Below are 12395 nucleotides of genomic sequence, written 5' to 3'. Positions count from 1 at the left end.
CAATATAACGTGTACTTCAAACATTACAATATCTAAAGATGAATTTGCTAATACAACTCCCGTGAGACCCCCTACTTCTATGTTTTATCATTTTTCAGATATTTCCGTGGATTGATTAAAATGGCCCACCCTGTATATATATCAGTCTTGACCCGACCAAGGTAGGTCTCATAGTTTCGGAGCTATGGACATTTAAAGTTCATTTTTTCATGTTTTTGGCACCCTATAACTCCGAAAGGAAGCATTTGTGCACCCAGGTTGGTCTATACTTTTCGCCTTGTCTTGGTCTCAGGAATCACCTTCCAAACATTGTCGGCGATGTTTTGAAACACAAATTTATGGGCCAACCCAATAGATTATTGTTTGTCTTTCCTATCGCTTACTCTTTACGCATATACTATTTATAAAAGATGCCTTAGGAACTAATTTTTAAAATTGATCATTTTAATTCGTACCTTTTTAAAAACAAATGGTTCGCCTTCGTAGACTGGGTTAATACCATTGCTGGGAACAACTTTTGTCCTGAACTTCTTCCGTACGGTATCAGCCGGTAATCCATACATGTCTACTTCTATGTACGTTCCAACTCTTTTGTCAGTTAGGCATTGGCCAGATATTATCTGCAATGGAACAAATTGAATCACTATTAAATAAAATGTTGAAATAAAGTACTAAAAAGTACCAACAATATGTAACAAACATTATGGAATGCACTTAACTTTTTTAAAGAAATATAAAAAAGTTTTAGGTTAAAAATTAAGTGAGTAGCATTTGATAAGAGATGTATTTATCTATTGCATTTAGGATCGTTCAATTAAGTGAGTAGCATTTGATAAGAGATGTATTTATCTATTGCATTTAGGATCGTTCAATGAAAAAAAGAAAAAAATCAAAGGAGATTTTCGCACTTTTTCGACTAACCAAGAATACGCTTTGATGTCAGTACCGTCCGTGCCTTGGGGAGGAAGAGGGGCGACGAAGTAAAAGGGAGAAAAATTCGGGAGGAAAAAGAGAAGAAGGAAAAGAAAAAAGAGAGGAAAAATTATTTTGAATATTTTAGATCAACAGCAGTATTTAGCAATGAACTTACTTGTGGTTTCACATAACGGTATTAATTTAACTGGTTTTGTCAACGTATCAGTACAAACTAGTATGTACTTAAATCCTTTCCCTGCTTTAGGAAGTGGTCCTATAATGTTACTCATGTTAGGAAAATGGATGTGTACATATATAAAATGGAAAAAAAATGAAATGAAATGAAATCTTTAAGTTTTACGTCCCACGGTTATGCTGGTTAGGCTAAAGGAGACCTATTGGTGGAATGAAGAAAGTGGGAGGAAACGGGAGAACCCCGAGAAAACCCACGAGCACGGTGTTTGTCCACCACAGAGTTCACTTGGCGGGGGCTGGGATCGAACCCGGGACCCCAAGCACCAGAGGTGAACGCTCTACCACTGAGCCACCGCGCCCCCCATATATAAAATGGAAGAAAGAAGTAATAAAGTGCTCAAAATCAAGGAAAAGCCGGGTTTATTTTTGAAAATTTTCTTCCGATTCGCGCCAACCATGGTGGCGCTTCGCGTCTGGTCTGTCGACCTCCCTCGTATGTACGGGGATGCCGTCGTATACTCTCGCCCTAGGCGCTGATTTTCCACGGCACGGCACTGAGAACAGTACTACAAGATAGTACTGTTACTTGTTTGGAGGCAGAAGTACAAGTAGCGCACGTGCAATTTTTCTGTTCTCTGTTCTACCTCAGCCAGTCCTTAATCTCAACTATGAAGTTCATATTTTGTATGTTGTTTTTTCAAGTGTGTGGTATATATATGAGAACGAAAAGTGTCAAACAATGATATATAAACTTATGTTCACACGTTTACAGATACAAAAATAAATTTATTGAAACATACCTTGACTTTCACTGTACCAGCAATTATTCCATCTACGATAGATTCAGCAAACGGATCGAAGCTTTTATCCTCTCGCCTCATGAACTCAGGTTTCAACAGATACCCACATCTTCCATTGTATTCGAATATGCCCAAATTTAACTGCATTCCCAAATCTAGAAACATAACAAACACACTGAAAACAACCAAATTTATACTTCTTTCTTATATTTAATGCATTATTGTTTTGAAAGTGTTTTGGCCTTATATTTAAGATTTAACACATATAGACATCCAACAAAGGCTTTACACAAAAGTCTATTTGATAATTCAATCTATGCATAGGAATAAAGTTCTTTAGTAAGAAATATGAATATTATAAAGGTAACTAACAAAGTTTCGTCGTTTTTTTACCCACCACCTTCAAAACATCGATATGTCATCTAAGACGTACCTGAAGATCAAAAATAGCCCTCATCAGCATCGACGACCTTCTGCCAACGTTCTGGAAGGCCATGGATTTCATCGCGGTAGAATTCGGTGGGCCGTGAAGCGGAGAAGGTATCAAGTGCAATTTGCAACTACTAGGGATTTGAACTGGCATTCTCTAACGTGATTGTCCAAGGAATGGAACAGGTGATAATCGGAAGGTGCAATGCCCGGGGAGTATGGCGGATGCAATAGTTTCCAATCCATGGCGTAGAATGGTATCCCGGGTCATCCTAGCCACGTGGACTTAGCGTTGTCCTGTAACAGGAGGACCCTTTACGATTCAAAAGTGCAGCTCCAGAGTATTGATTTTTTCTTGAACACGGCTCAACTGCCGATAGTACACAGTTGCAATGATGCTCTGACAAGCTGGTAGCAGTTCCCGATGTATGATGCTGCGAGGAGTCCACCAAATATACACCAATACCACCACCTTCTTGTGGTGCAATGCTGGTTTCAGCTGATTTGGAACCGGTTCGCTGGATACTAACCAATGATGACGGCGCCGTAGAGCTGTACAGGACCTACTTCTCATCACATGTCAACACTGTCCAGAAATAGCTCATTCCTCAGACGAAACAGCAAAGAAACACAGGTGTCTGCTCACGTTGCTTTCTGGCTCGGAGTCAAATCACGTGGGACACATCAACCCAACTTGTAATGCTTCCCAAGTTGATGGAGGTGCTGCCGAATGATTACTCCACTCACATTGAATTGTAGTTCCAGTTCCTCACATGTCTAGCCACTGTTCGCCTCAATTGCTGCCTAAAGATCTTCATTTTGTACATGTATTGGTCCTCCTGCACGTGGTGCGCCTTCGAGTGTTTCGTCACCGTCCTTAAACTTGTTAAGCCACCGCTGCACTGTCCGCGTAGTCACGATACCCTCACCAAAAGCCTGGCATATCTTCTGTGTCGCTGCAGCGGCGTTTGACCCCAGTTTGAACTCGTACTGCATATACGCCCTTATGACGCTCTGTGGAGGACCATGTTCCCTCTGTTCTTACACAATTTCACGGTGTAACTGAACAACCACAACTAGGTAGTATGTTGGATATATCCACACCAACAACTGACCTTCGCCGTATCACCATTTGCATTCAACTTACGGTGTGAGAGCCAATGGAACACAGACCTCCACAAAAAGTAACAGAACTTCCTTGGTTACCTTTATAATCGACTAACAGAGATACGAAAAATAACAAACGCTCATATTTGAAAATAATAACACTCCATTTATATTAATTTATCAGTGTCCATTTGGCTACTTTATGTAATCACTAAAAAGGAAAGAATAACAAGGGGAGAGAAAGAGAGAGAACGAACGGAAGGTTTTTACCTCACTTACTTTCGTTTCTTACTACAATCTAAAAATATAATTTCCAAGATTGAACATGTCTCATTGCGCCTGTCATTTTTTACGTCTCACATTAAAAAATAATAATGAAAATAAAATCCACATTGGCTAAACTGGCATTCGCACGAATTTGTGGAAGTTTTATAATAGGTTATTTAGAACTGTTGGGCATTTTGGAGATTTTTGGACCATTTAATGTGGCAAATACCTGGGACATTTTGATGCTACCGACTTGTAACTATACTCACTCTATTATAACTTGGCACATTCTTCACCGAAGACTTTTATGTAACCTAATACTGATTCTACCAATGTAATGTAGAATCAATATCACATTAAGTCCTTTAGGTCAACTTTAGGTCAAAGGAAAAGTATTGTCTAACTGTAGGCCGTCTGCCAGTAGGAAGGTACTGTTTAACCTAAAAAGAGATGAAACGAAACACGAAAACAAAAGATGACGGATATTTTTAAATATATGCACTAAAATGAATTAATTATGCTAGTATAATCATCCTCTTCCTTAGGATTCAAGCCCAGAATATAACGTAACTTAATTCTATATTAATTTGATAGTAAAATTAGCAGAAATATAACAATACCTAACGTTTGATAGTTGAGGGCCACTAACTGACATCCAGCATTCCAAAACATCTGAGGCATGAAATTTGATGAATCGAATCTCGTTCCTGATGGGTAGACTCTACTCAATTGACGTTTATTATAATTTACGAAGTCTATTGGTCTCTCCTTTAAAAGCATTGTAGCTTCTTTCTCGTCAAACGATGACATTTCACAATACATGCGTTTCGCTAAAAATGAATAAAACATAAAGATTAATGATAATATTGCTGTGTGAACATTACTAGGAAAAACTGACTAGTTGCGGTTATCTAACACACTTCAGAGTTAGTTTTGTGCAATTAATTAATATTATCCAACAAAATTGCAAATGCTGTGCAATCTTCATGAAGTCGCATATTTAAAAAGTTAGAAATTCTTAAATTTTATTTAATTCAAACAATACTTTTCGACTAAAAAAGTCGCCTCAGTATTCCATCATAACATGTTCTAAACGGTCTTTGAGCTCCTTCGTGGCTATATGGTTTGGCTTCGGTGCGGGAGAACCGGGTTCAATTTTTGGTGGGAGCTCATATGGTTCGGCTCTCGTATTAAGCTGTAGGTTCACCTCATATAGTTTCAGTACTGAAAAGGACGCTAAACTCCCCATCAATCACTAAACGCTCTGCATTAAACAATGCTTTTATTTAATTTAGACACTGTCAGAACGAATACATCAAAGAAAAAAAAATCAAGGAAATGTGGGAACTACGAATCATATTAAATTAGTGTCCAACTACGTTCAAAAGAAATTTTCTTTGGCAAAATCGGTGCGATAAGTTAAGTGATTGACGCTAACTTCATGCGCCTTCCAATTTTAACACACAGAAGCAATATCTTGTTTTCAAATTTTTGGTGGAAAGCGCGCAGCATTATCAAGGATGAAAAGCTAAACACAACACACAACAGTTGAATAGAACTGATTAAATCACACTTCTTCCAGAACAAAGATATTTGGAGGTAGTCTTTTAATTGTGTTTCTGCTATTTTTGTGGATGATCAAAATCTCATGTACTTAGTTCAGTTCAACTTTTTTGTCCTTGATAATGTTGGGCTTCCTAGACAGAATTCGGAAATATTGCAAGGCAATATTAAATACATTAATATTAAATTTTAAAATTGAACATCTACCTTCCGATTCTTCAAATGAAATAAAATGAACAGGTTGAACATAGTTAACCAGCGCTGATATTTCTGCTCCCGCTTCTGATTCCTTTAAAGCTGCTTCTTTCCCCGTCACTACTTTGTCCTGCAACTTCATTACATCGATGTATTCCTCAATGTTGTTCTCTTCAACGAATTCTGAAAGATAAACCACACATTTCACAATTACATGTTTATTCAAAGAAATCAGAATACTTACAAATACCATCTAGTTCATACCTAGGTACAATTAATATTAATGGATTTTCATGTTGTTTACGCAAGAGTTTCTATGTGGATAACTTTAGCGTGTCAGGTACATATTTAGTGAAAAAGGTTGCAACCAAACATATAGGAATGACCAAAAGAATGTGACAATGAAAATAAAAGAGCACATAAGGAGTTCAAAAGACCAAGATCTCGCAGTTTCAGATCTATTAAAACATTTGACAGCCTCAAACCATTCCACACCAAATGTGAAAATACTCTATAAAACGTAACTGCGAATAGAGAACGCAATGTATGAATCGTACTTTGTTAAGATACAGGTGCCAAAGTAAATTTTGACGAAGGATCTTTAGATAAAAGTTTGAACCATATTATTAACCTTGGAAAGATCATAACATTTGCTTAAATCACGATGAAAATTTGGAGAGCACAAATATTCTTATCAATGGAAAAATTTGATCCACATCTGCACACACAAATCACTTAATTCCTGTAAATCTCATAATCACCTCGAATCTGACGTTCAATGACACTCCTAAGATCGTCAATTGGGTTAAGATCGGATGAATCTGGAGACCAACGCAACAATTGGAAATCACCACAATACTCCTCGAACCATTGCAGCATAATGTTGGCTTTATGACAAGGGGCATTATCGTTCTGAAAAATGCCAATGCCACCTTGAAACATGTCTCATATGAATGGGTGTACACAATCAACAATGACCTGCTGATAGCTCGGAGTAGCGCTGCGCCTTCCACGCGCACGACTGGATCCATGACCATGTGAAGGTTCCTCAAAGCATTATGGAGCCATTACGGGCATACCGTCATTCTACTGTGCACGTCTCGGGAGCTGTTTTCTTAGAATACAATGGATTCTTACCATTTCAGAGATGTGACGTAAGCATTATTGTGACTTATTGGACCATGACCATGCAACGTTATGTCATTGCTCGACGGTCTACTGACAATAGGCACGTGCCCACTTCAGTCATAATCAACGATGCCGTGCGGTTACCATTGGTACGTGTGAAACATCAGTTACGGAGGCCCATATCTAACAGTGTACGGTGAACTGTGTCCTCAGATACATTCATGCTTTGTCCACTATTGAATGAAATGAAATCTTAAATTTTACGTTCCACGGTTATGCCGGTTAAGCTAAAGGGGACTGTGATGAGAAATGAATGCAATGGTGGAATGAAGAAAGTGGGAGGAATCAGGAGAACCCCGAGAAAAGCTATGAGCACGGTGTTTGTCTGCCCACTATTGAGTCTGCTGTTAATTGTGCCACAGTTTGCGTCCTATCCTGTTGTACCAACCTCGACAGTCTTCGACGACCGATATTTAATGGGGTGTGGTCGCACTACGCCTTATCGTTTGGTAATGTTTCACCGTCCTTTTCACACTTTTGGAGGACACTAATCACAGAAGCTTGTGAACACAACAAGTCGCATTATTTCCGATACCTTTGTTCCCAGCTGTCCAGCCATCACAAATTGACCCTATCAAACTATGATAAATTGTCGACTTTAACCATTCTACGCACAAGCACCACTGATTGATCGAGAGAGATTCCTATCACCACCTAATAAGCGGTCCTCTCGGCCCCATGACTCTTACATCATCCCAACGACTTCGTTTAAAAAGTAGCAGATGGTCGTACGGTTTGGGCTGGTTAATGTATTTGTGTTTCTGTTTAGAAACATCGAAAGACAGAAAATATTCGCAGGGCGTATATCTTTTCAACATCAGTGAATTCGATACATGTGTATTTTCTTTCTTTCAACTCTTTAGCTTTTCCGCCCTTCTTAGCAGATATCAATGGTAGTCGCACTTCACCACCCTGTGATTTGGTCAGAGGTAGACGACTAAGATTGTCAACAATGTTTTAAAAATACACGTTAGCGCTACATTGGTAGGAAAGAAATATATATAAAAAAAAAATAAAATAAAATAAAATAAAAATAAAAAAAATAAAAAATAAAAAAAAAAGCAGGGAGCAAATTTCAAACCACCCCAAATATAAGTTAAATCACATTTTGTGCCTCTAATACGAGAAGAAGTAAGAAATATAACCATAAAAATCTTTATTATTCTCATCCCTACGAGTCTGAGAGAGGACACTGACCATGATTTAAAAACAAGTTAAGGCCATAGCGTTTACTTTGGAGAAAAGGCAAAAGTCATACTGTATAAGGCAAATTATTGTAAATCTGCTATGAAGTTTTCAAATAAGTCGCAAAAAAACTTAGAAAAATATTTATAATTACAAGCCTGATATTAACATAAAAATATTCATAATTACAAGCCTGATATTAACATATAAGACATAGTAATGCTAGCACTTACTAGTCGGAAATGTCTAGTAAGAATGAGAAACATTACAATATTGAGAAAAGTTGCGACCCTTCTCACTAAACTCTGATGCCAGATCTGCTATGCTATAAAACATTGTACTCTGACTAAGTGAAATGAAGTGCAGTGGAATTTAATTCCATTATATTCCTTGTTTATAAAAATTCTGTTACTTTCCTGAATGGCAAATCCCTATTAACTAATGTCTTGCATTACGATTGAGATTTGGGACAAACATAAGGGAAACAACAAAATAACTTTGAAGTACAAATTAAACCAAAATAAAGAGGAATCCATTCAGTTAGCTTCCTGACCACCTGATATGCAATTACTTTATATCTTTTGTTGCACGACTTAGCGACAGTGTAGTCACTTCATTATTAAGAAAAATCATCGTCGAATTACACAGTAAGCCATTCAACTTAAGTTTCATATTAGTAGAGTTGTCGAAAATTTTGTAGTTTAATTTACAACTTGTGATCTCATTGTGAAGATAAGGTTAAGCATTGTATAAGGTAGGTACATACATTCAATTAAAGATCTTCTTTTAGGTCAAAATCAAGTGCATAACGAACAGGTAGTTGGAAATACACATGAAGTTGGAGATACTACGTCACAACCAGAGCTAAATGCAATGTAAACACGATAAATTAAATTAAATTCTAATAGGTCTTTCTTTTAGCATTTGTTTAAGAGAATAACTTACCTTCAGTGTTTTCTTTATTATCACTTTCAGCAGTAAAAGGACGCGCAACATCCCCGTTACCCTGCACTTCAGCTGGATACTCGAAACTACCGTCCGATTCCAGCGACATTTTTCTGTTGTTTTTCTTCTTATTTTTAATTATTATTTTCCTCTTCAATAAAGAAGGGGAAGGCAGTAAGACACCTGGTTCCAACTAAAACGACAGACAATGACTTTATATTAGTAACATATCAAATATTTGAACCCTTCATATTTTTAAATTTTAGATACACATATGAATGCTTGTTTGTCCCGCATACAAATTCACCTAGTTGACTTGATCTATTTTTGGATAACTATATCGAAGAGACCATACATGCTTGTCTTAAAGAAGGGACGAAGACCTTTTAGAATTTATGCCAAAAATACAGTAGTTTAGTAAACTCTCAAGGTAGGAAGATAAAACTCGAACTCCACCCCCCCTTAAAAATAATTAGAACTATCGCAGGGACCAATTCGAAAATTTTGCCTCTCACCTCGAGAAGCTCACTCACACAATGTTTGTCCACAACAAAGCCCAGCTGGTGCGAGTTGGAATCGAACCAAAGACCCCACGCACTGAATCACATGGTCCCACTTTCATTCAAAAACTATTAAATAAGCATAAAGAGGTATTCTGTACATACGAGGTGTACACCAAAAGTACGAGCCACATTTTGTTCTAAATTCCACAATTTTTTTGTCATTTCAGGAAAGCATCTGCGGCATTGCATACCTCCATCCTTAATCTCTAACCAGTGAAGGTTTTTATTTTTATATTTAAACTATGTGGCAGCAGTTGAGTCACAGTGCCTGAACGAGTAAGAAGTGTTTCTGATACTAGCCGGGGACATGGAACTTTCGGTTGAAGAGCAACGAGTAATTTTGAAATTTCTCACCGGGTATTTGTGTTGATAGTGGAAACACTGTTAAGTAGTTAATTTGTGAGTTCAAAGCAGGGCAAATGAGTGTGAAAGATGAGCACAGGTCTGGACGTCCAAAAACATCAACTGACGGTAACATTAATCGTGTTGAAAATTTCATCATGGAAGATAGTCGTGTCACAATGCAGGAGACATACTACGAGGGGTAACAATGGAAACATGTAACTAATAATTAAAACAAACTAGTCCTAAAGAAAAGTTTCTTCTCACTGGGTTCCACGAATGCTTAATAAAGATCAAAAAGAGGCAAGGATTCGATCAAGTGTTGCAAATTTGACATGCTTGGAAATCGATGAATCATAGATTCCATTATTCAACCCAGAAACAAAGGAACAGTCGATGCAGTAGAAACACAAAGATTCAAAAGCCCCAAAACAATTTCATCAGGTGGCATCCAATGAAAAGGTGTTTACGCTATTTTCTACGAATCCCAGGGAGTGATACTATTCCACTCTGTTCCGAAAGGTCACACAATTACGGGCGAGTATTTTTTTTTTTCGTAGACTTTTGGATACATAACTGTTGCCAAAATCAACTGAGAAACACCACAAATGGCAAATGACAATTTCATCCTCCACATGAGCAATGCACCGCCACACTGTGCTGATGTTGTGGCCTTATTCCTGGCTGGCCATGGTATTGAACTTCAACCACAACACCCTACTCATCAGATTTAGCCCACCAATGACTTCTAGTTGTCCCCAAACCTGAAGGACTCTCTTCGTGGATGCCATTTTACCAGTGATATTTTTAAAGCTGCTCTTCCGTGGTATCCTTCGTTTTTCAGTACTTTCCGAACAGTCTCAGAATATACATCCTTTCCACGCTGTTTCAACAATTCTGCTGCAATTTTTGGTGCACTTAATTTTGGGTTCTTAACAGGGTTGGCTGGTTTAAACCAACTGGTGTTAAAAAACAAAAAAACTGTTAAAAACGAAATACGCTTTAAATCGTATGAACTTCATGGTGACGTTTCCACATATCAAACCACCTGCATTGGTTTTATCTACTTTTCACCTTTTAATCAAGCTGTTCCATGTTCAATTCTCGATCGAACCACAACCCTTCTTCTTTCAAATGTAAACAAGTAGCGGTTCGGATGTCACTTTAAGCGAAAATCTTCTTACCTCGGTATTACATAAGGATGTTAAGCCTAAAAATACGAAACGAAACCAAATTGTATGCCTACCTGCCTATTGTTTTATAAAGAATCCACGGCTGCTTAAATATATTGATAGAAATTGGCAAAAATTTATCGACTGCCTATGTAGCTTCCAACATTAGCTTGGATTGGAGTTTTAATTTAATTGAATGATATCTACATACTAAATTTATAATTAAATACCTCAGTTTTAGCGTACTGATTACGATACGTTGACCATAAAATTTTACATGCTAAGCAATAAAGGAATTTTTCCGTTATTTCTTGCATTTAAAGTAATAACAGGATTTTCCCAATAGAAAGGCGGGAGTTTCCCGATTTATGTATAATTTTGAATAATGGTTTCATTTGTGCAACTGTTTATCTTTTTGTCCTTCTGAAATGAATCTTGACAATCATATTAACAAGTATGTAAAGATCAGTACAACGTATTTTTTATCAGGAGTCCTTTGTGAGTGAGTCGGCAGACTCATCGCATTTGTGGCCAATTAGTCCCGGTTTCGAGTCCAAATGGAAAACAATTTCTCTCGTATGTAAGTCGAGAAGCGGTTTGGATTCCGCTTTAAGCTTATGTGACCCCTTCCAGCATAACCCCGTTGTTGCATAATACCACCAAGGCGAAAAAAAATAATTTCTGTCCATATATAATATAAATACATAGAGCAAATTATTTTAAAAAATGGTTTAAACAAAAAAGTTTTTTTTTCAATAAAAACTGGCTTTTGCCAACCCTGGTTCTTAACTCTTCTTAGAATCACATGTCTATCTCGTCCATTTAGCTCGTTAGGCCGACCTCTCGGCTTACGGATTTTCAAGAGACGAGCAATATACCTATCGGTATCCCCCTTTTCATGACGAAAGACGACCAGCTGGCACTGTCCAGACAGTGTGTTACAACTTTTTTGCTCTATTGGAAGTGTTACACTGCAAAAGCCGATACCCATTCGCACTTTCTGATATGAATACGAGAAATGAGATATACATACAATGCCCCTTCTTCCAACCCTGTTGTTCTCTAAAGCGGAGATACAGAAATAAGACCGTCATGTCACTTTGGTGGCCGAATATTAAAGTGACATGAAACAAAGGCAGTTTCATTGCAGAGTACGAGTACCAAGCTAATCGCATAAGGGCCAATTTTAGTTTCCATTAATGTAAAGAGAACAGTCAAATATGGTTGTATATAAGGGCATACAACTCAGATGAAGCAATGCGGATGCAACTACTTAGACATTAATAACACTCAAGAAGTTTAACTTACTGGATGTGAGTCCAAAGGTATGTCCAGAAGCGTATCTCCAAATATTTCCCTGCAATACTGTGCCAGCTTTGCTTGCTGTCTAGGGTTGCAATGGTTTTCAAAAGAAAGAATCACAGGATATTCTGAAGTCTTAAAAGCTGATTCTCCTATGGCTTCTATGACTTCCTACAAAATATGATTACGAATTTTAAAATCAAACATACTACACTTCAAACAATGTT

At 37.5% G+C, this 12395-nt stretch overlaps 1 protein-coding gene across 2 annotated transcripts in view; it reads right to left on the bottom strand.

The window, feature by feature from the left end:
* The window catches only part of Plc21C (Phospholipase C at 21C), a 131120-nt gene that overhangs the window by 60873 nt on the left and 57852 nt on the right, over positions 1-12395 (bottom strand). For both annotated transcript variants that reach the window (XM_081758703.1, XM_081758704.1), the window contains exons 11-16: positions 12175-12339; positions 8790-8982; positions 5484-5654; positions 4334-4543; positions 1911-2065; positions 456-620 (exon numbers count right to left, since the gene is read on the bottom strand). In XM_081758703.1, the coding sequence (XP_081614829.1) occupies positions 456-620; positions 1911-2065; positions 4334-4543; positions 5484-5654; positions 8790-8982; positions 12175-12339 (1059 nt within the window). The remainder of the gene's footprint in view (positions 1-455; positions 621-1910; positions 2066-4333; positions 4544-5483; positions 5655-8789; positions 8983-12174; positions 12340-12395) is intronic.

Source organism: Thermobia domestica, chromosome 5 (genome assembly GCF_964235325.1).
Source record: "Thermobia domestica chromosome 5, izTheDome1.hap1.1, whole genome shotgun sequence".
Lineage (NCBI taxonomy): Eukaryota > Metazoa > Arthropoda > Insecta > Zygentoma > Lepismatidae > Thermobia > Thermobia domestica.
The sequence above is the reverse complement of the archived record's forward strand: the minus strand, read 5'-3'. Positions and strand labels throughout refer to the sequence as shown.